At 42.7% G+C, this 27,986-nt stretch overlaps 1 protein-coding gene across 4 annotated transcripts; it reads left to right on the top strand.

Annotated features, from left to right (window-relative positions):
- Positions 1 to 26,800, top strand: TP53BP1 (tumor protein p53 binding protein 1). 4 transcript variants are annotated; one of them, XM_039557630.1, is made up of 27 exons: positions 1 to 233; positions 313 to 382; positions 452 to 539; positions 806 to 876; positions 1,522 to 1,680; positions 2,149 to 2,230; positions 3,110 to 3,261; positions 4,058 to 4,187; positions 4,518 to 4,609; positions 5,621 to 5,823; positions 6,806 to 7,997; positions 11,838 to 11,957; positions 12,581 to 12,817; positions 13,855 to 13,912; positions 15,123 to 15,215; positions 16,347 to 16,848; positions 17,822 to 17,974; positions 19,695 to 19,984; positions 20,302 to 20,478; positions 20,733 to 21,154; positions 21,286 to 21,477; positions 21,937 to 22,140; positions 22,687 to 22,899; positions 23,490 to 23,584; positions 24,563 to 24,762; positions 25,575 to 25,720; positions 26,461 to 26,800. In XM_039557630.1, exons 1-27 carry the CDS (start codon positions 63 to 65, stop codon positions 26,646 to 26,648), a joined length of 5,700 nt encoding a protein of 1,899 aa, XP_039413564.1. In that variant the 5' UTR covers positions 1 to 62; the 3' UTR covers positions 26,649 to 26,800. The 4 variants fall into 4 exon arrangements, with proteins under 4 accessions (XP_039413564.1, XP_039413566.1, XP_039413563.1 ...); XM_039557632.1 differs by having other exon boundaries at positions 5,651 to 5,823; XM_039557629.1 differs by having other exon boundaries at positions 313 to 539; positions 3,110 to 3,255.
- The last annotated feature ends 1,186 nt before the right edge of the window (positions 26,801 to 27,986 follow it).

The raw sequence follows: 27,986 nt of genomic DNA on the forward strand, positions 1-27,986 counted from the left end.
CGGCGGGCGGGCGGCGTAGGGCCGGGCCGGGCTCTCGGGCTGCGCAGCCTGTGGCGTCCTGCATGGAGCGCGGCGGGAGCAGCCAGCTGGACCCTGGTTTCTCGCAGCAGGACACGCCCCTCCTCATCGTGGAGGACTCGCAGCCCCAGGGCGCGGAGGCGGACGCGGAGCGGGTTTGGCTCGGCGTGCTGGCCCGCCGGCTGCCGGCCCGGCAGAGCCCGAGTCCCGTGCTGGTGAGCGCCCGGCGTGGTGGCAGCACCGCCCGGCCTTGCCCGGCCCGGCTCTGACGCGGCCCCTGCCTCTGTCTTGCAGGACATCGTCTGCGGTCCTGCCGGCAGCCGGGCGGCCGCGGGTGGCGGGGCGCCCCGGGAGCGACTCGCAGGTAAGGGCGGGGCGCGGGGTCACGGCAGGTCAGGGTGCCGCGGTCGCGCTGACGGCGCTGTGCTTGCAGGGCCCATGGAGAGCCCGGCCCGCCCGAGCGCCTCTGGACCGCGGGGCTGCGGCGCGGAGGAGGCTCCACCGCCCGACGGGGAGAGCAGGTACGTGGGGTGGACCGGGCCGCGGGAGCCGCCATCCGGAGGCTCTCGGCCGCCGCCTCTCCGGCCTGCTGAAATCTCTCTCGTGCTGAGGACAGGCCGAGAAGGCGGGCTCGGTGCTGTAGCGGCCGCGCTCGGCCCTGGCCGGGACGTGCGGTGCCGTGGGCTTGGGGCGCCCGGTCGGTGCCAAGTGACCCCTCGCAGCATGAGCCGCGGGAAGGCGGCCTGCAGGAACCCCTGCGCGACGTTAGCGAGTCTCTCTGTTGCAGTGCCCTTGGAAAGGCCGGGGAGCGAAGTGAAGGTGATGTTGAGGACTGTGCTTCTTCGCCGTGTGTAGAAGGTAACTTCTCCATTTCAGGTCGGTTTTTTGGGTTTTGAATCAGACGCACCATCTGTGCAGTTTTTCAGTTGAGCTGGCTCACTTGTCTCACCAGGGGTAATTGTGCCGGTAGTAATAAGTCAGAAATTGGCATCCTTTTCTGGAAGTTGATTTGTATGCTTTGGTGTTTGGGGGAAAAAAAAAAAAAAAAAAAAAAAAAGGTTGTTTTATTATTATTGTTAGAATGGATCTTCAAGGCTGAAGGTGGTTTAGAAGAGGCGGGGATGAATTGTGATCTTTAGGAAATGGAGCCTTATTATGAACTGGCATAATGGTCGTTGTCATCAGAGGATTTTCAGACACAGGCTGTGTATTATCAAGATTATTTTCTCATCATGGAATGAAAGTCTGCTGCAGTTCCTAATGGCATTATATAAGCCCTTGCTGATTAATACTGATTTCTGAGTTAATGGCCACTGTCCCTTTTCTGGTACTGTATTTTAATTAGTACAGCTGAGATCAGAGTCTGTTAGTTTATTCAGAGTTTCAGCAATAGCCTAAATGCTTTGCATGTTAGAGGGTATATCTTTTGCCCTTGTAAAAGTGATAGATGGCTCTTGAAATTTTTTTTTGATATATATATTTGTAATGGATGTCTGGTGTTAGATACAGGCATGTCACAGCTGCAGTTTGGAGTTCTAGAGCTCTCACAGAGCCAGGACTTTGAGACCGACTTCGTGCCCAATGAGGGAGATGCTAGGCATCAGCTTCACTCTGGACCTGCTGTCCTTTCTTCCAGGCTTGTGAAGAATGAGTCAAAAGATGGTAAGTGAAAATGATCATAGGTGTCCTTTTCCTACCCTGTAGATTCTATCTGGTTTCTTTAAATTTTAAATTTTATGTTTGTGTGACAGGAAATACAGTGTTAGTAGTTTTCAAAACTGAGTTCACAGCTCAGTGGTAGTTGTAAAGAATTTTGGTCCCTCTTTCCTTTGGGCTAGTACATTTGTTTCCGTGTACCTGTCCAAGTGCTGTCGTTGATTCTTTCACTTCTCTTTCCTAATTTGTTTCCAGAATATTTAGACAATTTGATACTAAATTCACTCCCTGGTAAATACTTCATTGTTTCTTTTGGTTTTTTTTCTTGTTTTCATAGATAGTTTAAGGTTAATTTTTTTTCATATGAGGCTTGCCTTGGTATTTGTGTAAATTATAGAACTACACTTTCTTATTTGTATATTCATCCAGGTGACATGAGTAACAAATACTTTTCTTTTATCTGTCTCTTCCTAGAACTGCATGGGGACAACACAGAAACTGACTCCAGCACAGAAGCACATACTGCTTTGGAAAGCCAGGCAGAGAAGTCTGGAAGGTAAAACAGTCTGTCTTCTTTATAGGTCTCTTGTGGACATTCTGTAAGCTGATTTGTGTCTTTTTTAACTGGATTTTTAGACATGGGAGAGGATTTAAGGCAAAAGAGAAAGGTAAAGGGAAAGATGAAGTACTGCCGAGGCCTTTTTGCAGCAGTGCTGACTAAGGAGTGCTCTCAGCATTCCTTGGTGAGAAAAGATGTGATGTCAAACTCCTAAACACAAAGATATCCATAGGTTTGTTTTTAAGGGTGAGTTCACTGCATAATAAAATATGCCAATAATTTTCTTAAAGTGATATGACTGGAATATACTAAAAGTGATAATTCATTTTAAGTCACAGAAATTATCTTGAAATAACTTAATCACTGTAGCATGGGCTTTGGCTGCACAGGAGGAATCTGGAGGCTAAGTGTTGGGTATTCCAGGATGCTTTTGAGTATTTACTATTGTAAGCTTTATGGTTTTAATTGTTTTAATTTAACTTCAGTTTGTTGAATAGTATTTATTCTATCTGGCATAAAATTTATATAATATTTACCTCATCTTGTATTATCATATTCTGCCACAAAGTAACGTTAAAGGGGTGAAATGAAATTCCTAGAATCTGCATTGAGTAGAAGTCAGTAGAACAACCTGCATTCCATTTAAGCATCACTTAGATTGGAAGAAAATGTAAAAAACAATTCTGAAAGTGCAGCCTATCAAGAGTGAAAACGTTACTTTGTCAAGAGAAGTGGTCTTCCTTCTCTCTTTTTTTTCCTGTGTTATACATGAGTGAATACTTTCCATCTGTTACTGATAGATTTTTCTTAACAATATTGTAATCTTACTTCATGTTTTGAATTTCTCAGGCCAATGACTGTGTTTTGCATTTCCAGAACTTTGCAGGAAGCAGAAGAGCGTACCAGAAAGAAAACGCCTGTCAGTGACCCCAGTGAAATTGAGGAATCCCTTAGTTCTGGTCATGAGGAGTCAGATATCTTGTCAACTCAGGAAGAGATGTTTCCTGAGAATCATGCAACAGGTAACAGTAAGTAGAGCCAGAATGTCCATCTCAGAGATAAACATCATACCTACTTGATCTTTATAGATATGTAGTGTTTTAGGGTGTAGAGTGCCGTGAGTATTTTTCATGTAATTTCTGCTAAAATTGAGAACACTATGGAAATAAAAGGCCACAGCCTTATTCACTATAGTATGGAAAATTGTCTAAATGTCACTTCCTGTTAGAACAGTTACTGGCTTGTTAAATACATTTAATTTCCTTTCTTTCTGTGCCGCCTGAAGAGCAAATCCAAAACCCAACTTTAACCCTCTTCTGAGACTAATAATGCTCACCCTTTGTAGTGACACACCATGTAAAGTGTGGATAAGTAGTGTAGGCAAGCTTGTGCTCAGTGGTGTCTATACCGGTCTGATCTTGTGAATGAACCTTCTGTGTCCAGAAGATTCAGTACCAACTTTCTCACATCCAGTCAGTGGCCAGTGCAAGGTGTCTTTTCTTACAAGAACCTTGCCTGTATTTGCATTCTAGTGCTGGATCAGATGTGCTGATATTGGAGCCTTTGGGGATTTTTTTAAAATTCCCAGTTAGGAAGACTTACACAGTCTAAAATCTGTTCAGATTTTTCTTTTTCATCTGAACTATTTTGTGCTCACATTTCACATACTGAACTTTCATGTGCAGTCCTTCACCAGCTCTGAAAATCAGCTTGTTGTTGCCTGTCTGAGAAGGAGCTGTGCAATAGCATGAGTTTAACTGCTCAGAATTTTCTGATCAGCTGGTTATTGACCGTATTTCTATCTTTATTTCCTTCTGTTCAAAGCCACTGCAGGGAGTGGCTGTCCAGTAACCAGGGTGGAAGAGGGAAGTTCTCTGGCGTGCACCCCTGCCCGCAGTCTGCAAGTCCTGCAGCTCTCTGGACAGGCATTCGTTGTACAGGAGGATCATTCCACGTAAGCAAAAAATCCCCAAACTATTTCAAGCACTTCATTGCAGTAGTGCATTCCCCTTATTCTCTTCATTATTCAAGGACTTGTGCTTGATTTTAAGCACTCAGTGTTTTAACTTTGCACTATGAGAGGAGCATGGCCTTATTTTGCAATAAAATGAACTAATGGTGGCCATGTGATCCGTGACTGGCTCGTCTCTTACTGGTGAACACCTGACACTTGCCTTTCATAGAGGAGTTGTATTGTGATAAGCTGGAGCTTAATAGGGGGAGAACTTAATGCATTTTTTAGTGAGGTATGGTTTTCATTTCCATCTTTCCTTTTGGTCTGCAGTGTCTCTTCAGGCCTAGTTATTCCTCCTCCTGTTTCCTTTGGACCCAATGCCCTTGTCCCCAGCAGTCCTACTGAGCAGGAGCAAGCAAAAGGTAACATTTTTCTGCATACTGTCTGTGGTCATGTTTCTCTGTGCTAATTTAGTCAGAGCTTGCAGCCTTTTCAAAACCTGTTAAAATTATATTTAAAGAGTAAAGCAGGACTGAGAACAGTGGAGGGGTAGATGAAGGGAGATCTCTATTTGTGACTCTGTTGTTTATAATTCTCTATATTTTCTATCTGCTATTGGTATTTCTTGCATAGCTATCATAATAAAATTAGTATTGTTGACTAGTCCCCCTTCACTTGCAAGATGGGAAATGCTTTGTATGGCATACAGATTGCTGCTAGCAATTATCTTCCTTCTTTAGGGACAAGCCATTCTTGCTACAGGCAGATACCTGTATTAAGCCTATACTGTTAGGGCAATAGGGAGGAGAGGTAAGAATTACATCATATAAGTTATTTTACCTTAATATAGACAACTTGCACAATATTTGTAAACCCTTTCATATGCTATCAGTGTGTATCCTAGAATGCCATACCTAAAGAGAAGTGATTCGATATGATACCTTTGTTGTTAAATATTTTCTCTAAGCACCCATTTACCATCAGGGATAAGATATCCATCAGTGCAGACTTTTAGTATGATACAAAATAAACTATTCCTTTCTGTGAGATTCCTGTCACAGAATGTGAAATACTGTTAGAACAGATATTTTGTTAGCTGGGGTCTGAATTTAGTTGCATTTTAATGAAGATAGCAAAAGAAATACCTCAGAAAAATGCTTTTTTATAAATTTCAGGCACTTTTTTCTAATTGTGGAAGTTCTAGACCTGTAGCAAAATAGTCATGAATTTGTAACAAAACACTTGCTTCCCCCTTTGAAAATAAGAATATGGATGGTTTTGATTTTTTTTTCCCCTACAAAAAGAATGCCCCTAGAGACAAGATTTTACAAAGTTGAGTACACCGCTGAAGACAAATCTTTTAATGGAATGTTGGAAATTTAGGTACAACACAAGAATTTAGTACTAATATCTTTTCTGCTCTTTCAAACCAGATGAACAGATGGATATATCTATCCCTGCAGAAGGAAGAGAACTGGTGCAAAAGCAGAGAGGAGATGTGCTGGTGGAGATGGCCCTCCCTTGTATCCCTCCAAGACCTCTTGTCCAGCCGCAGGCTTCAACTCCGGTGTCCCAGAGTGCCCCAGCCTTCTTTCCTGGATCTTTACCTATACCATCACAACCAGAGTTCTCTCATGTAAGGGTCCATGTATATATCTTTTTTGAGGTTTTTATATAGCTGATGCAGAAGATGTATTTGAGTCAACCTCTGTTCTTTTGTGTTGAGCTTGCCTACTAAGCTGGTTCTCATGAACCTCCCTGTTCCCACCAGTCACAGTTCCATATTAGTCATACTGTGTGGCAGCTCTTCCTGCAGAGAAAATGCAGAACAGCTTAAGAGGGCATAGTGAGTTACAGAACATAGAAGCTGTTGTCTTAGACTGTGCTGCCTTCTTATGTTGAACTGGGCATCCTGCATCTCAAACTGCATCATAAAGTAGTCTTTTATCAGGCAAGACCTTAGCACCATTTGTCATGGAGAAAGGGAAGCTGTTCCATAATAAAGCATTTATATTCTCCTGCAAGGCTAGAATTTATTTACTGCATTTTTCAAGTTGCTTATTCTTGCTACCTGTTGTTTCCTTTGTGCATTTTGATTCTGGAAATTATAACTGTTCAAAAGGATTTAAGAGACAGTTTGTGGGTTTATACCTTAATATTATTAATTTCATGAACTTACTAGAAACTTCACTAGTTGAAGCAGTGCTTTTCCTTAGCTGAAAGCAGCATTTGTGTTAGTATAATAGATATCACAGAGAATCTTTCCAGAACCCTTGGTTGTTCGAGTAAAAATAGCTACTAATTTGCCATATTTGCCCTGTATTTTGTGATTTGGTAGTGAAAGGTACCAAGGATTGTGTCTGACTTTGCCACAGATGTACTAAATAGTAACACGTGATGATAATTTTTCTCAGCAAAAACAGGTCAATCATGGCTCATATAAATGTGTGGAAAAAAGTTTTGGATGTTTGTTTGGTTTTGTTTTCATTAGTTGTTTTTTTAATCTGTAGTTTTGTCCTAAACTTACTCTGCTCCATAATCCAGTGTAATGTTTTAGGAGTAATAAACAAACAGTCCTACTTGGGATGCCCTAATACTTCCCACTTTTTTCATTTTAGGATATCTTTGTTCCAACTCAGAGTCCAGAGAAGAAGCATGAAGGAGAAGAAAAAACTGCTGCTTTAACCCCTTTATGCTTACCGGGAGATCTCTCTGGATCCACAGATGCTTTGTCGAAGATGTCTGCAGATGACTCTGTGTCACAGCCTCCTGAGTCCTGTAAACTGATACTTTCTGCAAGTGCATGTAGCCAGCCCACAAATACGGACGTCAGTTCAGACTCTCTGAACACAGGCCAAGACAGTGAGACCACACAAGTAGAGAGGATTTCTGAATGCGAGGCCTCAGACTCAAGACTGTGTTCTGTGAAGAATGACAAAATAAAACTGAAAGCGAATGCAGGTGATCAAGCCCCCTCTGAAAACTGTGAAAAAGCAAAAAAAGAGGCTGTAGAGACTACAGAAATGCCTGTAGGACAGTTTGTTAGTGCAGGTGTTGCAGGAGATGGGCCATTAGCCCTTACAGTTCATCGGGAGATCGAGTGTGTTTCTGGAAGTCAGGCTGCTGCAGATCAGTCTGGTCTGCCTGAGATTTTGTCCTATGCTGAAGAGACTTCTAAACCGGAGGCAGTTCCTGAGACTCAGTGTGAAGAACAAGAACTGCAAGTAAAAGAGAAGCAAATTAAGGAAGATAGGTCTCTTGTCAATATAACACTTTCTCACAGGTTTTTTCTTGAAAGGGAAGGACAGTGTCATGAAGATACGGAAGTGAAATCTGCTGATTCTTGTAAAACTAGCAACAATGTAGCCCAGGAATTAGAAAAGATTGGACCAGAATGTCAGGGAAAAGAAGCTTTGAAAGGTTGTACTTTTGCCACTGGGGAGGCAAAGCCCATGGATAAACTGTCCGTTAAGGCTGTTGCAGAAAACATGGCAAAGCTCAATGAAGTTTTAGCTAAACCTTCTGTAGGGGAGTTACTGGAGCAGCACTGCAATTTGTTTCCAAAGTTAAAGAGTGATGTTCAATCAGAAGTGGCATTGTGTGCCAAAAAACAGCCAGAATTGGGACAGGTAATGGTAATAAGCAATCAGCCATCACTTGAAGAGAGAGGGGTTGAAACACAAGTGATTCAGCACGAGAATCAGGTGCCAAAGAATACGGAGGACACTGTTATGACAAGGAATCTGGAGCAAGAAGAGCAGATGCAGCCACAGGAGAAGGCAACTCCTAAATCCCCCAGTCCTTCCAGTGGTAAGTGAATTTAGGTTAGTAGTTCACTGGTGTATATTTTGAATAATGTCAGAGAGAGCGGTATACAAACAATCCTTAGTGTTTTCAGGGAGCACTGATATTAGATGCAAGTTGAGCAGTCTCTCTTAAGAGCAGCACTACACCTTACTGTGTAATATGTAGAACATGGCTTTGCTATTTTCCCCTGTGGTGTAATTCTTGCTCCTGGCTCTCGCTACTTTATGGTAGAAACGCAGGGCAGCTTGAAGAACTTAAAATATTGTGACCTTGGCAACATTCAGGGATTTTTGTGACTTCTCCCCCACTCAAGAAACAACAGCAGGGTCCTTGAAAGGAATAGGGTGTGTGGGAGTCAGTACTTTCCCTCTTGTAGGTCTCCTTATTTTCTTTCTCCTTTTTTTCATTCTCGGAGGAGAATTTTCTTTGTGGGGGTGTAAAGAGCAACTTTGAGCTAGAAACTAATATAGCAAATTTTTTCTTGAGATTATGTTAAAGTAGAATGGCTTTTCACTTGCACGCAAGCTGTGGCTCAGCAGATACTGTTATGACTCATTGAAATCATTTAACATGCTGTATGTCACTATACAAGATGTGGGGTACTACACCTGTGTTTTGTGGAGCTTTTGCCTCTTAGCTGACTTCATTTCAAAACACAGTTCTCTCGTCCTTAAATGAGAATGAATAAAGGAACTTGATTTTAGTGCCAGAAAATGTATTTCCCCTCTATGAAGTCTGTTAGGAAAAGGGAAAGACTGTAGGACCCCAAATGTTACTTAATGTTTTGTTGAATTATGAAGTTTTTGCTACAATATTCTTAATTTCCTTTAACTGAAAGAAGAAAAAGTAGCTCCACTATGTAGAAAATAATGCTTTGAGGAGATCTAGTCAAAATACCAGTTAAGAAGTTCAAGGTATTCTGACTCCATTGCATTTTGTGATCTAAGATGAACTTTCCTGTGAACAAGCCCACGGCCTTTGGGACTGCATGTTTTTTAAGACAATTCGGCATAGTCAGGAGAACAGTACTGGTCTTCAAATTTAAGAACAGTATGGGTTTTATTAAATACAGCAATAAGTTTGGGAGTACACTGCTGAAACAATGATAAAGATAAATAGCTGCAGTTACATAACAAAGTTAAATGTCAGGTTCCAGTTCAGTATGGTCTTTCACAATATTCACAATCCAAAACTTCCTTTTTAAGAGAGTGTGAACAAAATTGTGTATGACTTCAGATAATATTACCTCTCTCATATTGTACTTGAAATGTTGGGGGTTTTTTTAGACAAATATAAATGCAATTTAAACACATCACAGTTGGCTGGGTTTACTTTTGAAAGAGAACTATAAGCCATTGTTTAAAGAAAATGAATTCAAAAATTAATGCTTGCTTGTGTTTTATGCGTTTTTATTACACTGAAGGGCTGATCGGTGTTAGGAAGAAGTTCAGGCTTTTGAGATATTCTACCTAATTGCCTTCAGACTCATGAAGCATGGTAGAAAAGTATGTAGAGTGATATTTGCTCTCCCACCATCACTCAGTCCTTAAGGTATGAAGAGCTGTAGAGCATCCCTCTACCCTTAAAGCAGCTTTGTTACCATAATAATTATTTTCCTAATAAATATTTTAGGAGTATAATCCCTTATCAACAAATTATGAAGCATAAATCAGTGAGCACAAACTTTGGGTGAGGGCTTGCCAGGGGTACACTCTGTCCCTTCATCCAGGCCACTGACAAATGAGTTGAGGCTGGACCCTGCAGCGAGCCCTGGGGACCACTAGCTACAGGCCTCCAACTAAATTCTGCACAACTGATCACAGCCCTCTGAGCTCTGCCATTCAGCAGGTGCTCAATCCACCTTGCTGTCCATTCATCCAAACCACACTTTCTGGGCTTATCTATGAGAATGTTTCAGGAGACAATGTCAAAAATCTTGCTGAAGTTGGTGTAGACTTCAGTGCACTGCTCTCTTCTCATCTGCCCATCACCAAAGGCAATCTGATTGGTCAAGCGTGATTGCTGTTGGTCAGTCCGTGCTGACTGCTCCTGATAACCTTCTCCATGTGCTTAATGATGACACCCAGGATGAGCTGTTCCATCATCTTTCCATGGACGGAGGTGTAATGGTGGCTTGTAGTTCACTGGGTCCTCCTTCTTGCCCTTTTTCAAGAGTGGAGTGACCCTGGCTTTCTTTCAGTCCTCAGGCACCTCTCCTGTTCTCCATGACCTTTCAAAGATGAGGGGGTGTGGCTTAGCAGTAACATCTGCCAGCTCCCTTAGCACTCATGGGTGCATCCTATCAGGGCCCATATATTTGTGGGTGTCGGATTTGTTTAAATGATCTCTAACTTGATCCTCCTCGACCGAGGGAAAGCCTTCCTTTCTCTATACTTTCTTTCTTGCCTCCACGATCTGGGTTTCCAGGGCACTGGCCTTAGTAGCAAAGACTGAAGCAAAGCAGGTATTCAGTAGCTCCACCTCCTCTTTATTCTTCATCACCGCGGCACCCGCCACATTCAGCAGCAGACCCACATTTTTCTTAGGTTTCCTTTTGCTACTGATGTTCTTGAAGAAACCCTTCTTGTCTTTGACATCCCTTGCCAGATTCAGTTCCAAATGGACCTAAATCTGTTACAGGTTGATGATCATAAGAAAAGTTTATTACTTTTAATTAACTGTTTTCATTGATAGAACAGTTGAATTAGTAATGTGAAAGCATTTAGACTTTGAGGCATTCACATTTTTTCAGGTCTTGTGAAAGTTTGTTTGTATTCTCTCCCATGATATCCCGTGGTATAGTAATTAGATTATGCAGTTGGTCATCACCTGTGCTGGTGATCATTTAATAAATTCTTTTGATCATTTGTTACTAGCCTGCCAAATGTGAATTTATAGGTTATAAGGGATTGTGGTAGCTAAATCAATCAATATTCAGTGGAATTGCTTCAGTTTTTAAATAAAACACTTTTTAAATGGAGATATGCTCTAGGCCATGATACAACAGGCATTCATTGATAAGCTGTTCATGAGGAGGGGTGGTTGGGCCTTCCAATGTGAGTACCATTGTGCTAGAAGTTACCTACCCACTGCAAAAGTACACTGAAGTTCTTGGGATGGTCTTCAGGATATTGCAGTTGCTCAACCATGTCTTTAAAGCTTGTGATAGCTTGGAGAGGTGATGGTTTTCAGAGCTTTCAAACAGATGATACATAACTGTTTGCTGCTTGGGTATTTTTCTATGAGAGGATTATGCAAATTAATTCCCTGTGACGTTGAAAGTTTGCAAATAAATGCATGGGATGAGGCAAAAGGAAAGAGCATTTTACTAGGTTTTTGATTTATTGTATTTGTTAAATCCTGCAAGATCTGCACATCGTAAATCCATGAAGGCATGGTTTCCCTGATGGGATAGGCCACCTCAGCCATCATTCTGTATAAGTTTTAGGTTATCAATTCAGGCAACATGTAGCTCTGCCAATTCATTTCTGTCCTAACCTTAATTTCTGTTTTTGACCTCATCTCCCTTTTCTGTGGAAAATCCTGAGCATCTCTGAAGCAAAGCTGCATTCTGTAAAAGTCCTGTTCATGTCAGGATATTTAGTCTCCCTTTTATCTAGCACCTGGGAACACCTGCATCAAGTTGACCACAGTCCAGATTTTCACTGAGAGATTTTCCCCATAAAATGTGAGGAATATCAGTTAGAGCAGCTGTTCAGGGTGGTTTTGTACAGCACCAGTGTTATGCTTTTCCCTATTCCTATTTCCACCTATTTCTGGTTTTGATATTTGAACTAAAGTAGACCCTTGAAATTACTAATTCTTGTGCTCTGTGTCTCTTAGGAACCCCGTTCCATTTTACTTTGCCTAAGGAGGGTGATGTCATTCAGTCCTTAACTAGCATAACACCACCTCTTACTGGCCATCTCAAAATGGGACCCAGGAGACACAGCACACCAATTGGTGAGTTTGACCCAAATGGCTCTGTTCTGCAATGAAAGCCTGGAAGCTCTTGATTCTTGGTGCAGGATCTAATAGGATAACTCAAACCTACCTTGGCAAAAAACATTGCTACATTCCCATTCTATGGGCAGGGCTGATCCCTTCCCCACAGTTTCCTTGTCATATTTTCTCAGTCTCTAGTGAAGGTGTTTGCTCCCTGAGTACAGGATGGTATGGAGCACGTCTTCCTTGCGCTCACTGTGGTCCTGTACCACTCCATTAAAGAATGTAAAAGAGCCTTCTGAGTAGCAAAAGAGCTTAGACTACAAGAAGATTGCTTCCAGTATTCATCATCTTTTATCAGGACTTTCTCTGCTAGGTTCACAAAATAGCACCCTGCAAGTGCTAGATGAAAGGAAGTCTGTTCTACTTGGGTAGTAGTAAATTATTCTGTCTCAAACTAAGGATTAATACCTATGCTACAGAATTTTCATGCTTCAGATCTCTAGCAAGGAGCTTCCACTACTGCAGCATTACTAGTGCATGCAGTGAAGTGTCTTCAAACCAAAACTAGGACCTCAGCCCTGGCAACGTGAATAACAGTAGCTACTTCTTGCTTCTTGTTTTTGTTTTTCTGTTTTCAGTGGATGATACTTGCCCAGACAGCACTATAACAACCAGTGACGTTACAACAGAGGGCACAATGGGGACCAACAATGTCACTGTGGAAAGTGCAGTGGTATCAGCAGATGTGTCAGAAGTGTGTGAGAAAGGAGAGTCTGGTGTGGTTCCTGAGTCAGATGCAAAACTTTCTCTGCGAATGAACCCTGTTACCCCTGCGAATGATGGGAGTGAGGAGTCCTTGCCATTCAGCTTGGAAAGTAAGAGGATGAAACCTGAAATGTATAGGCCCTACTCGATCTCAGCCCTAACTCAAAACCTCTGTGGCATTCCCCAAGACAGTCTCTGAGTCCTTGTAATTTTTCTCATTTTTCTTTTTGGGCAGTGTCACTTAAATTTGTTTCTCTGTTTCTGCAATGCTCTAAGCAAGGATGGAGTGAGAGGAGAGGCCTCTGTTGTGAGGAAAGGTATTTCCAGCAGACTAAAAATGCAATGTGTAGTGGCAGTGGTACACAGGACACGAAGTGAAGTTTAATTGTGTTGGGAGGGAAAAGATTTATATATATAAATATTAAAAAAAAAAAATATATATATATATAAAAGAAAGTATAATCATAGAATGGTTTGGGTTGGAAGGGACCTTAGAGATCATCTAGTCCCAACTCCCCCTGCCATAGGCAGAGACACCTTCCAGTAGGCCAGGTTGCTCCAAGCCCCATCCAGCCTGGCCTTGAACACTTCCAGAGTTGGGGCAGCCACAGCTTCCCCAGGCAGCATGTGAAAGTGTATCACCACCCTTACAGGGAAGAATGTCTTCCTAATACCTAACCTAAATCTCTTGTCTTCTAATTTAAAACTGTTTCCCCTTGTCTTGTCGCTATCCACCCACAGAAAAACTCTCCCTTTTTTTTTAATAAGCCCCCTTTTAAATACTGAAAGGCCGCAATGAGGTGGCCCTGGAGCCTTCTCTTCTCCAGGCTGAGCAAGCCCAGCTTTCTCCTGTCTCTGTAGGAGGGATGCTCCAGTCCTCTCATCATCTTTGTTGCTTCCTCTGGACCTGTCCGTAACCTGGACAAAAAGAAGTTTGACAGGATTTTAATCAGAACAGTGACATTCCGTCTAATAGTCTAAAACTTGTAGAAACTTAGGTCTATTCTGAGAAGTGGGACAGGGAAGCCTGGGAACCCTTTGTACAGTGTTACTCAGCCTCTCTTCACTGAGTGTATGGAGCTGGGAAAGGTCAGAAGAGTCTTTTTGGATGATGGCAAAATCATCCTTCCCTTCCTTCTTGTTTCAGAGCCGGCAGCCAGTGACAGAGAAGATGGATCCTCTGCTGGTGCTGAGGCTGCTGCCAGGTAACTGGGCTTCTTGCTGGGCAGACTTAATACAAAGGTCTGGGTAGATTCTTTTTCCACACGTTATCAGCCACAGGGGAAAAAAAAATTAGAAGGAGACACAGAAGCAAAGAACATTTTTAGCAGTAGACATGACATTAACTCTTTAGCTCTTGCAGCAGGTTTTAATTACATAGGCAAAATGGGAACCCCACTTGCTTGTTCATTATGGGCTCTGTGGTTCCTACTAATGCCAGCATTTTGCTCCATCTGATTGTAGTTAAAGCCAGAGATTCGTGTCTTGTGTAGTCCGGAATGCAAGTCTGCCTTATCCATCTCTTAAATTTCAAATATACGAGTTTCTGCTTTCTTGCATGGTGCAACTTTCTGCAAAGAATCTCTGAGAAGTTCTGAAAGAGAATAATCTTTTTGGTATAAAGCTGATAGAAACATAATCAGTTCATGGCTATGAAATCACAGGTTAACATGTTGACCAAAACACTGAGTTATTCCCTTGGTCTTTTGATTTGTATGTATCTATCTTACCTCATGTTTAATGTTTGCTTGATTTTAGCTTGCAGGAAGTAATGTTTGTAAGTATTAATAGGAATCTGAGTAGGAAGACAGTGACCTGTAGTCATCCGAGTGAAGCATAGTGGTTTGAAGTAGTGAGAAAATTTAGGAATAAACTCAGTATCTCTTGTTACAGGATTGCATGCTAGGTGGTAATCATGCCTCACTGCTGAGGATGTGTGATAGTAATTTCTCACTGGTTGAGGATGGGTTGCCTTTGTAGGTATGGGATGAAGATGAACTCTCAGGGTTTGCTTCATGACTGTCATTCCCAGTATTTTTGCGGTGTCATGAAATTCCTGAGAAATAAGCCATAAAGGGTCTAACTGTGTCTTTGGGTGGGTACCAGAGGTAGTAGATGCTGAAACTCCTGATGGTGCTGCAGTTTCTCACCAATGTTTTCCAGAGTTGTTCCATTGCTCTTGGCTGTTAGGGTGTTGGCAGAAATGACAGAAATGCTTGTGCAGTTGCAGCTTCTTTCTTGATCTTTGAGACAGATCATCTCACTCATTCTGTGTCTGTGTAGGTCAATAAACTCAATACTCTTTGTTGCTTTCACAAGGGACTAGAGAATTCTTGTTTTGCTGTATAAGGGTTTTTCTCACTTCCTGATGCATTTTTGTTTGTTTGTTTGTTTGTTTTAAATCTGCACTGCTAGCTCCCAGAAAGCATCATCTGTGTTTAGTCGTGTCTGTGAAGTTCGTCGAGAGGATGAGGCCAGAGGTCATGGTCTTTCCACTTCTCCGTTTAGGTAACTCCTCACAATCTTTGCCTGCCAGTCCTGGTTGGATTTATATCCACATGTGCGTTTTCTACATCAAAGAAATTGCACTAAGCCATTTTCTTTGGGTGACTTAGAAGGTTGGGGACAATGGGGTAAGTATACTAAATCTGTATGTTTGTGTCTCACATGGTAATCAGGCTTACCTTTCAACTGAGCAGCCATGTGATTCCAGAAGACTGATATGCTTCAGTGAAGTCTTGGGTTTGAGGAAATTGAGATCATATTTAAGGCTGTTTAAATGCCTTTTCTGTCTCCTCTTCTAAGATCTTCTGACCAGTTTTGTTTGTTTGTTGTTGCTGCTGCTATTGTCCCCCTTCCACATCCATCAGTTTTTGCTGTCTCTGGTTGCTTTGAAAAGGACTGTACAGCTGCATATGTTATGGTGAGGAGGGTGCTGCCTGGAGAACTAGAAGTAAAAATCTGCTTCCTCAGTGTTTTCTGTTCTATCTTTTGATGAGACAGTGAGGTCTTGGTCTATGTAGAAAGAGTAACCTAAGTTTCAACATTTATATTAAAGACCATAACAAATAGGGAGTTCCAATGCTGGATGAGGCACAGCCAGAAGGGAAGACAGTCACTCCTCAAAATCCTTAAGTACCGAGGGAAGCCAATATATATAGTAGGGCTCAGTATAGTGTCTCATACAGTACCTGACAGAGGCAGTACTTTGGCAGAGCAGACAAATTCTAATGAGAACATTAGGCAGCATTTGTGTGTATGCTGCTGGCTCTTCTTGGATTATCAGTTTCAAACCAATCAAGCACTGGAGCAGCCTGAAGTAACTTCAAGATGACATGCTTCTGGAAGCAAGTTGCATAGTTGGTGCCTAATGTGTGGAGTGTAGCAAGAAATTTTGTATTTCAAATAGCAACTAGTTCTGTACAGTGTCAGCCATATGTTTTACTACGCTGAGTATCACTTGAGAAGTGTTGGAAGGTTTTTGTGTTATTTGAACTCTGAGTTCTGTGCAATCGTAAGAAGAAATTGAGTGACTGTCAGGGTGGGGGTTTTTTAATATTGCTTTCACTTGAGTGGCAGCATATTGGTTGTCTTGTTTCCTTAATCCATAGCTTTGATCTGTGTGTAACTGGTTTGCAGGGGGGATCTGTTCATTTTTCCTGGCACACAAGAAGATGCTGAATTACATACAAATTCCAGTGATTGGCAGTGCCAGCAACACAAGGCAGATGGCAGTGGTAGACAGATCCTAATTCCTCAGAGGATGCAGCAGGACTGCCATCAACAACCTTCTGGTGCAGAGGATGGAGAGTCTATGGAGACTGATGTTGTAAGCACTCAGGCAGAAGATGGGAGAAGAATGCAGAGAAAACAAAGTAAGGCTGTTAAAGTTGATCAAAATCAAGAGAGGTGGGAAAACACCAAGAATAAAGGGATCCAGACTACAGCAGACTATCTTTTTACCCCAACAACTGTTACAACAGCAACACAGACATCAGAAGAGATCTGTAGACAGGTGGAAATGGGAACCAGTATGTCTGGGCAAAGACCTGGGAGACAAGATGTGAACATTCAAACCGACGAGAGTGGGGAAAAGCTTGTCAATGCCTCTGGAGATGACACAGACTCTTTGCACAGTCAGGTGGGATGAGGGCTGCCTGTATTTAACTGCTTTAGGACAGTAAAGTATCCCTTCAGCCAGTAAATTCACTAACAGTTGGTTCTCTGTTGAAAAAAGGCAAAGAACCACTTTAAAATGTTAATGGTCACAAGCTGTCCTGAATTGACTGCTAAAGCAGCAGTACTCACTGGGCAGCATAAATTTGGGAAGCAAATGTCTCCATATATGTTTTCTGGAAAAATGTGACAAGTTTTGCTTGGTTGGTTGATTGTTTTTGTTTGGGGTTAGGTTTTTTTGGGTGCAGATATAGTTAACACTGTAAAATTTTTTTCACTTTTTGTTGGCTGGAGATGGGAGTTGCAAGAAATTTTGAGTGAAGGGTTTGATGCTTTCTGGTTTGTATCAACCAACTTCTGATGGTTTGTTCTCTCATTCCATCTGATGTCAATGGGTAAACATATGAATGGGGAACTCCTCCAGAGAAACATTCTAACAAGATGAATAACTTCAAATTAGTATTTCAGAAAGTACTGGAGACTCAAAAACCCCCACTGCTTGGCTGTTAACAGTTTGTATGTTTTTTTATCAACAGAAAGACTAGAAAAATGACTTTTTACTAAGCCTGTCTTAAGACTAATGTGTCCTGTGGGAAATAGGAGATTAACAGGGCCGTAAAAAGTGCAAGATAGATGTGATATGTCTGAGAGTCTACTCAATCAAAGAGTATTGGAAGCCACACTAAACAAGTTTGCTCTTTCCTCCTTGGGCTGCTATGATTTCCCTTCCTCTACTCATCAGCAAAATGTGTTCAGTTCTTCTGTGTTTAGGGTCTCTTGTGTTGTTGCATCTAATTTGTAACAAGATGCTTAAAGGTTCCCTACTCCTGTACTTTAACATGGTATGAAGAAGCTGTACTGCTGAGGTAGCACTACTCAGAAATAGTTTGCTTTTTGTTGTGGTCTGTTTTGTTTTTACTGTATCCTCTTTATTACAGGGAGAGGAAGAGTTTAACCTTCTTCACCCACCCAAAGGCCGAGTTCAGCGTCGCCACGTGCGAACCATTCGAGAAGTGCGCACGGTTGTCACGCGCGTTATAACAGATGTTTACTACATCAATGGTGCAGAGGTGGAACGAAAGGTAGTTGAGGTAAGTTCCCGTTTTCGTGGTTAAATGGAATGAGATATTGGCTGAGAAATAGAGGTAGTTAGAATGAGAGTATGTTATGGCTGCAGAAAACAAGTTGAATGAACAAGTCTGTGTGTTGCGATGACGAGGATTTCTTCATGAGGAAGCTTGCAGGCCATTTAGTGAATGGCAAAAGCTGTGTTTTTGATGCTAGTATATTTCATGCCACGTGTTCTGGAGACACGCTCAAGTCCCAAAGAACTCAACAAAAGACTTAACGATGTGCATCCAAACATTGTAAAAGTCTTGGAGTTTTGCCGGAATAAAGATAATTCAGCATGAGCAGAAATTCTGTTAGTAAGCAAAAATCACTTCTTCCTGTAAAATTGAACTATGTAAGATAGTTTAGCCTGTTTCGCAGTTCAACATCATTTTTAACCACAGTCTTTTGAGTCCTGTGTACCAGATTCTGTAAGAGGTCTACAAAAATCAACTTAAAACTAAGGCATAAACAGCCTTATATTAGTACATTTGTGTTGTAGTGTGTACATTTGTTAATTGGAAAGTCTATAGGGTATCACAAAAGATAGCTGAGAAATGCTGATTTCATGTAATCACATCAGCCTGCTAGCAGTAAAATGTCACTGCTATTCTATAAAGGTAAATAACATGAGAGTCTTCTGTGTAGTCACAGTGAGTAATGACACAAAAGGATAAACCAGTTCAATACTTTTACAACTGACATTACACATGAAACTCCTTATTGTAACATAAAAATGGAGAATTAAGTGTCCTGAAATATCCTTACATAGTTTGTGTAATCACAATCGTATAACCATTTCTGCTTTATCTACCAACACTTGATATCACTATTTTGTAGATACATGTTTTTATATCCATAAAGCTTTAATAACTCCAGATGACAAGCTGTCTGAAACTGATCTTGGATTATGAGCAACCAAAGGCTCCTAGTGTCTCATGTATTTGTTGCAGTCTCACACTCTAGAAGGGTGGGAATTACTCAAAGCCAGACTAACAGGATACCAAGCCAAGCTCTGCCCTGTTGTTAAGGAAACTTCCCTGTCTGACCATCCAGGAGCCACTCTGCCAGTCACAACTGCACCACCTGAGCTGGGATAGCTCTGTGCCCTGCTTGACTCCATGCACACCCCACACTCACACAGATCAGATTTCCTCACTGTCTGGAGCCCATGTTTCCCATGGCAGAGTCTCAGACATCTGGATCCTTAAAATAATCTTGTTGCAATAACTAAATAACAACAGCTTGAGCTGGTGCTTCCAAGGAGAGACCTCGAACAAAGGGCAGGCACCCTGGGCTTTTATAGCCTCACAGTCTAAGATGGAAAAGTGTGGGAAGGTCTGGGAGTCTTCTGTTCCTGCTGTGCCTCCAAGTGCCCAGGTTCCATGGCATTTTGCCTGGGGCCCTCGCCCCCCAGAGCTCAACCTGCAGCTCACGCTTGCAGCCCTGTGCTACCTGCACTGAATGTATTCCTCAACACTGCTGACTGAGTTCTTAATGTGACTTCTTGATACAGAGCAGCTGCAGGCCTGTAGTGAGAGATGCACTGTCTACCATGGATTAGCCCAGTCTGAAGTCTGTGTGGCTGTCATTAGCTTCCTGAATGTGGTCTCAGCTTGTCTACACTTTGGACTGGTGATTGTAAAGCTTCCATCTAGCACTTGAATCGCCTCAGACAAACCTCTTTCTGTTTCTTTTAAGGAAACTGAGGAGCCTGTAGTGGAGTGCCAGGAATGTGAGACTGACACATCCTCCTCTAGAACTGCAGGGGGCTCGTCGCTGACCTCAGGGGATCTTGGTGATGTCAGCTCCTTCTCATCCAAGGCCTCAAGTCTCCACCGTACGTCCAGTGGAGGAAGCAGTGGCCACTCTGCCATGCACAGCAGCAGCAGCTCAGGGCGAGGAACTGGAGCTGTCAGAGGGAAAGTGTGTGGGACAGAAACTGGAGAATTTGCTTTACCCGTTGGCAGAGGCGTCTTAGGAAAACTGAGGTAGGTGCAGAGTCTTGGGAAAAGAAGAAGAGATGTTTTGCAGAAACGAGCATCTGGCTTGTGAGTGTGAAACAGGGTAGACCTAAGTCAAAGGTTTTCTGGGAAAGATCTGGGTTGATGAACAGGAATAAGGAGGTAGTATTTGCTTTCCCGTCTGTTCTTCCTAAAGGAGTAGCTTGTTTCCTTGTGAGGCATTGCCTTGCAGTTTAGCAGCAAAGAGGCAAACTTTTGGATGTGTTGCAAGATGATCAAGAAAATGGGAGGGTCCTAGTGAGCTGGCTTCTCTTCTCAAAACAGTTAACTCGTAAATTCTCTAGCCCTAGGAAAGGAGCTGGGCAGCCTGCATCTCCAGTCAGAGTTAGCCAGACAGGAGCACTGCCTTGTGAGGAAGAGGAGGACTCTATGCCTGGCACTCGTCAGGCTGGCAGAACACCTGTGACACTTCGCGGACGAGGAAGAAGAGGACGCCCACCATCTCGAACAACAGGAACAAGGTACCCTGGAAAAAGGAGACTGGAACTTTAATTTATTGCCAAGAAAGAGAATGGGGAATTTCTGTTTTAATGTGCTAGAGGAAAAGGAGTACTGAGTATTTCAGAAGTTAGTTTTTAGTGATATCATGTAGCAGCTGCAAGCACCTCACTCAAGTATTTTATACTTAGTAATAGTTTTTCCAGATCCTTGTGGGAATGCTTTTTGTCTTTTTTTTTTTTTTTTCTCCCCTATCTGGGACTGCTTTTTTCTACAGAGATTTAGCTGGACTGCCAGGTATGGAGGATCTCTCAACTACAGCATCACCTGAGGAGAAATCATTTACTCGTTCAGTTCACCTGCCAGATGGAGGAGAGAAATCTGACACTTCTGGCTTCTGTGCCTTACGTCGAAGTGACTCTCCAGAAATCCCATTACAAGTGGTGACTGGTCCTTTGGACCGTGCAGACTCACCCTCTGGGAGCAGCTTTGTGGGCCTCAGGGTTGTAGCAAAGTGGTCCTCTAATGGGTACTTTTATTCTGGGATGATTACCCGAGATGTTGGAGCTGGAAAGTACAAGCTGCTCTTTGATGATGGATATGAATGTGATGTGCTAGGAAAAGATATTTTGCTCTGTGATCCTATCCCACTGGAGACAGAGGTGACTGCACTCTCTGAGGATGAGTACTTCAGTGCAGGTAAGAGCAGTGCTTGAGTTTTATCCTTGGTTTTCTGAGTTGCTGAATGTAGTGAGAAATGGGTGCTTTTTCCAGGAGGATGAGAAGCCTGGGTATGGTTGGCTAACAGGTGTTATTTGCTGTCTTGTCAGGTGTTGTGAAGGGACACCGGAAGGAGTCTGGAGAACTATACTACTGCATTGAAAAGGAAGGCCAGAGGAAGTGGTATAAACGAATGGCTATTATCCTGTCTCTGGAACAAGGAAATAAGCTCCGGGAGCAGTTTGGGCTAGGTCCTTATGAACCTGTCACCCCGCTGACCAAGGCAGCTGACATCAGTCTTGGTAAGGAAAGGTGCTGTTGAGCTGCTGACTGCTGTTCTGTGTCTTGTGCCTTTGAGGTAATTCTAGTACCTGAATGTTTCTGGGTATTCAGTGATGCTTTTGGTACTTTATAGTGAGATCTTTGAGATCCTTTTATTGTATGGCATCAGAGACTTAGTGGTACTGACTGGCTTGTGAAAAGGGGTCTGCTTCTGGGACAGTGATGCTTGCCGTACTTATATGCACTTGGTGGATGGCTGCTTTGATATAAAGTCCCAGCAGTACTGGGAGGAAAAGAGACAAGCAGGGTACAGGGCTTGAGAAGAAAGGTATATTTTTTCTTGCTTTCCTCTGTCAGAGAGTGGTGGCATGTATCTTCTAGGTACTATTGAGTTCAGCCACTTCTGTACAGATAGGTAGGGTGAAAGCTTGTGGAGTTTGGTGACAGCCCATGACTAATCCCTGCATACTATATTGCAGATAATCTGGTGGAGGGGAAGAGGAAGCGACGTAGTAACCTTGGTTCTCCCAGCACTTCCAGCAGCAGCACAACTCCCACTCGTAAAGGGCAGGAGAGTCCACGTGTCCCACCAGTCTCACTGTCTGGGAAAAGGAAACTTATTGCTCCTGAAGATGAGCGATCCCCATCTAAACGTGGCCGCAAGTCAGCAATGATAAAGCCTGGTTAGAACCTTATTTTCTGCTCTTATCTTGCATTCATCTAGTTTTTTCCTACCTGGTTTTTCTGTAATTGATCTTTCTGCTTTCCATAACTGAAAAGTAGATAAGATTGCTTTTTTGTTTTGCAGGGTTTGAGACTGATTCTCCCTGGATGCATTCAGCAGCCAGAGATATTTTTAGCATAGTCTGAGTATTTACCTGCAATCTTTTCAGTTCTGCCTTTTAGAAATGTTCTGACTTTAATATTGTGATTTGTCTCTCTCCTTTCTTATCTCTTTAGTCAGTCCTGAAAGCTGCTAAAGGAACCCCTCACAGCAGTCAGTGTTGTTTCAGGATGTTGATACGACTTGCAAACTTGTCCCATAAGTCCTTCGTGTTTTGATTTGAAGATTCTTTGCAACCAGAAGGATAAAAGATCCCTACCTACCCTAGTGTAATCCTAGCCCAATCCTGCCTCTCTGTGTCTCCTGCAGTAAACTATCTGAGTTGAACAGATCCCCCAGGTAAGACATATCTTCAAAGACTTATGGTGCTTCTGTCTCTCTACAGGGGCTGTGAGAGCTGGAGAGTTTGTAAGCACCTGTGAAGGTGTAGATGCTGCAGATCCTCCAGTACTGGAGGGTGACCATGGACCCTTGCCCCACAATAAAACCCTCTTTTTGGGCTATGCCTTTCTTCTCACCATGGCAACACCAAGTGACAAATTGGTCAATCACCAGAAGCCATCAGATGGTCCCACTGGGAGCAGCGAGGAGGAAGAAGGTGAGGCAAATCTTACCCATTGCATTTTCAAGTGAAATGCTGTGTCCTTAGGAAGAATGTTGGATACTGTCTGATCAGACATTTGTGTGAGTACTCGTTTACCCTTTTGCTCTTTAATCCTTTGCAGAAAGGACCTAAGACTCAGTCTCTGATTTAGCCAACTTGCATCCTAAGATGTGACAAACCTCAGTGATGATCATAGGCCTGTTCTGCAAGCTAAGAAGGGTGTGAAAATTAGTGAGATCAGCAGTGTCAGAATAGTATAATGTAAGAAAGAAGGTTTTGAGAGATAAGGGACAATGCAGGCAAACACAGAACTTGAAAGCACGTATGGATTGCTCCAGTTAGCTTTTGCTGGTGTCATGTTTCATGCAGCCAAGGAAGTAACAAGGTGCTCACCTGGCTAGTGGTGTGCTGCCCTTCCTGCTGCCTCTTTTTTTTTTTTTTTTTTAACTTTATCAATGGTTTTCTTTAGATATTCTTGGGAGAAGGGCTGGGTTCCCTTATTGAAGTGGATGAGGGCTCTGTGGACTGAGGTGTAGGAACATGAGCAGATAGATTATAGTCAAAAATTGAACTTTCTGCTGTAGATTTTTTAGAGATGACTCCATATGATAAACACTACATAGAAAAACAGCTGCGAGCAGGAGCTGGCTATATCCTGGAAGACTTCAATGAGACCCAGGTAAGGGTTCACTTACTAATCTAGAACAACAGTCACAGAATAGTTGAGATTGGAAGGAATTTCTATAGCCTATCTTATCCAACGCTCTGCTGAAAGTGGGATCAAATAGAGCAGATTGCTTAGGTCCTTGTCCAGTTGTGTTTTGAGTATCCTCAAGGATGGAAACACCAGAGCCTCTCTGGGCAGCTTGATCCAATTAAAAAGAAAGAAATTCCTGTATTTCGATTTTTAACTGTTGCTTCTTGTCCTTTGAGTGGATAACACTGAGAAGAGTCTGGCTCCATCTTTTGTACACCCTCATATCAGTCATGAATGTGCATTAAAAAAACCACCCAAGCCTTCCCTTTTTGATCTTTAACATGCTCAGCTCTCTCAGCCTTTTCTGGTATGTCAGGTGCTCCAATGCCCAGGCCTTTTAGTGGTCCTTGGCTGGACCTGCTCCAGCATGTCTGGTGTTTTTGGTATACTGCAGAACCTGGGAGTGGATGAAGTACTCCAGATGTGGTCTCACCACAGGTGTGTGCCTTGGACACTTAGAGGTAGAGCTCTTCACTTACCAGATCTACTTGGACAACTAATGTAATTTAATGTGGCTTTTACTTAAATTTAATTTTTTTTTTTTAATAAAGAGGGTAAATTGTTCATGGAACATCTTGCCTGAGGAAGCAGTCTTGTCTAGTGACTTACTGAGTGTCAGACTAAAAGGCAAATCATCTCCTTTGTCTGAACTGGAAGAGGGCTATGATACAAAATCTAGGCAGAGTTTTTGCCTGTGAATGGCAGAGCCTGGAATAGGATATTATTAAACATATTCTGGAATCAGTAGTGCCTTTATCTAATTCATCTTTCACATAATACAGCTGTGAAAATCAAGGTTTCAGTTGTTTTCTTCTTTAAACTGTTTAGCAGAAGGATAATTTCGGGAGCTTTTTTGCAAGCATTGTCTTCTGCTTACGTGCCTTCTTCTCTCCCCTGAAGTGTAATGCGGCGTACCAGTGTCTTTTAATTGCGGACCAGCACTGTCGAACGCGGAAATACTTGCTGTGCCTTGCCAGAGGGATCCCTTGTGTGTCTCATATCTGGGTCCATGATAGCTGCCATGCTAACCAGCTTCAAAATTATCGGAATTACCTTTTGCCAGCTGGATATAGCCTCCAGGAGCAAAAATTGCTAGAATGGTGAGTGCCAAATAACTATGAACGGAGTCCACAGACTCTTGGAGAGACCTGTTACACTTGGGAGGCTCTTAAATAGCTACAAATACTGAAGGTGACCCTAGTACTGCTCCTTATACTTTCCCTTCCATGTAGGAACAGCACTTCCATCTCTTTCCTTGGATTTGCAGTGACCTCTAATGCCAAGCTACATTTGGGTGCCATATACACAAAAAACAGAGTCTCCTTGGAAGTAATGAAGGTGTCAGTCTTCTCATGAGGAAGGCAGAATTCAGACAAGACTTCCCACACCCTTGGCTAACTTCTGTAATTGCTTGGAAATGGATAAAGGAGAGCAATACTATGTTAATTTCCTTTTCCCTTGGTATGTTTTGAAGCTAGCTTCTGCATTTTCTATGGAGTCTTTTCCAGTAAGTCTGTTCTGAGATGACAAGGGAGATCAGACTTTTTAGGCAAGCTGAGGGGCAGACATAAATTTGTAGATAGCTGTAGGCTTTTGGGCAGGAGACTGATGTCTTCCTGATCAGCCCTGTCAAAATTGGAAGCATTTTGGATGTGCACAAAAAAGGTGGTTCAGGATTAGGGAAGAGTTCAGCCTAACTTTGGATATAGGCTGCTGTGCACACACCCCACCAACACTGTCTAGCTCTGTTTTACTCTCTATAAACAAAGGATAGTCACTCCAAGTACTTCAGGAAGGGTGGTAAGAGAGTGGGTCATTGTATGCAAGATACTCAAAAAACACATATGGGAGCAAATCAGGTGACTAGACTACTGGATATTCTTACCAGTCTGCATTTCTCTTTACTCTACAGGCACCCACGAGAAAACCTGTTCCATAACCTGAAGGTTCTCCTGGTGTCAGACCAGCAAGAGAACTTCCTGGATCTGTGGTCTGAAATTCTCATGACGGGGGGAGCAGCATCTGTTAAACAGCATTACTCAAATGCTCACAACAAAGGTACTCATTGGCCAGTTTCTCAGGGAATCCTATGCCACTGTGGTCTCTAGTATGGTTTAAAACCATGCAGGATGGTTTACAAGGTTGTCTGTAAGCAGAAGGGAAGGCAAAGGGCAGACACTTGAATGTAATCTGTATATAGATTACATCTAGGAGACCTGTCTCGCAGAGGAGATGCTGCAGCAATTGAGAACACAAGCCATCAGCTTCCAGCCTGTGTTGAAAGGGGGAAATAGGCAAGAGTTGCTCCTGGGCCTTCTGTTGGCCTCTCAAATTGTGCTTCCCTTGTTCTTCTGAACTCGGCTGTCTCTCCCTCTCCATATGGGATGTAGGCTCTAGCACTCACAGCCTGAGGTCAGGACTCAGGGTCATGCCTATACTGTTGGCTACTGGTTTTCTCTTAAATTTTTATCTGGACTAAAAGGAATATTTTCTTGCAAGGTGCAGGGTTGCTGTAGGTGTGTCTTAACTTTTACAAAGAGAATTCACTGCCTATGAATGAGAAGACATAGAAGAGTGACTCAGGGTGGTGAAACACACTGATCTGCCAGGTTGGATGGGGCTTGAAGCAACCTGGTCCAGTGGAAGGTGTCCCTGTTCATGGCATGGGGTGGAATGAGATGAGCTTTAAGGTCCCTCTCAAACCAAGTAATTTAGCATTCCATGCTTCCATGATCTTCTGCTGCAGAGCAGAATCTTCTTTCTTCACCTGACAGATGCCTGTCTTTTCTCCTGTACAGATATTGCTTTGGGTGTTTACGATGTGGTGGTGACTGATTTTTCCTGCCCAGCTGGTGTCTTGAAGTGTGCAGAAGCTTTACGGCTGCCTGTTGTCTCGCAAGAGTGGGTGATCCAGAGCCTTATTGCTGGGGAGAGAGTAGGCTACAAGCAGCATCCAAAATATAAACATGACTATGTCCCTCACTGAATAAAACTCTGCCCTGCTGTCCCAACTGTCGTGCAGACTGTGTTTTAAACAGGTTTTAAATGTTTGTGAATTGGGCAGTATGCATGGATTATTGTATATAGTTTTATCTGCTGGACTTTTATGATTAAATAAATGTTTGATCTCTTGTGGTATCTGCTGGTACTCCTCATTTATCTAAACTTATTTCAGGGCAATGCCTTCAGGAAAGGAGTGCAGAGAAAAAAGAAATACTTATATTTCTCTGAGCTGAATAGCACTAATATTCTGCTTTGAGTAAAGCCTGAGCTCAACACAAAGTCAACTACAGAAAAAGGGGAAAGGGGTGTTTTCCATTGGCAGAAGTTCAGGGCAGTGGTACTTCTGTTTGTTGGAAGAATACCATGTTGTGTGTTCCTCCACTTTGCTGTTATTTTCCATTAATTTCATTAAGGTGCTGCTGAAGTGAGTACTAAGAATTTCTTGGACAAAGTATCATTTTGGTTTGGCTACCTCTTTTTTTTTTCCCTGTCAGACTGTATAGGTATTAACCTGTCATAGTGGAGACTGGCTCTACCTAAGTTGAGATAGACACAAGAACCTTGGACAACTAAACTGCTGGGAGACTGAGGTACAAAGAGTATGTAAGTGCTGTGTATCTTTAAATGCTAATGGGATAAATCATCTGCTTTTGAGCTTCTGCATTCACATCTTAGTGGTCAGGTGGCATAAAGGCAAAAGCTCTTCACTCTAACAGTGCTATAGGCTGACGGCCTCTCTCCATCCTCATACAATCTTTAGTCCCCTGCTTCAAAAGTGTAAAGTTTTTCTCAATGTGTATTTTTTCCTCTATCATTTCATGGCTCAAACATTTGACCTTGTTGGTCTGTAAATCTCACATCCAAACTACACCACTTTCTCCAGCTTTCTAGCTTTTTCCAGGGATTTTAAACTTTGCATCAGGTGTAGTCCTACCATAAACAGCTGTAATGCATGGAAGGTGCCAGGTCTTACTCTTGCTGGCTGTTGTTACTGTGTCTTTCTGAGTGAGCAGAGAGGATTTTTTTCCCCCAAGGACATGTAACTCCAGTATGAGCTGTGTGCAAGTACCAACCCTTTGAGGGGGAGGCTGGTTTCCTGGCAGTGTTTGTGTTCAAATTGGGAAACCTGATACAACACCCCAGTGATGGACTGAAGGGTTCTCTTTTGCCAGTCATTCAAAGGGAATTGCATCAAGACAGTCTGTACATTATGGCAAGGCTAGGAAATCTTAGTAACAGGCAAGAAGTTCCTGCCAGATACTGCTTTTCTATGACAGACAAGGCTGGGCCACGCTGTTCCCTTTGCACTGGGCTGCAGCCA

This window comes from Corvus cornix, chromosome 10 (assembly GCF_000738735.6).
Source record: "Corvus cornix cornix isolate S_Up_H32 chromosome 10, ASM73873v5, whole genome shotgun sequence".
Taxonomy (NCBI): Eukaryota; Metazoa; Chordata; class Aves; order Passeriformes; family Corvidae; genus Corvus; species Corvus cornix.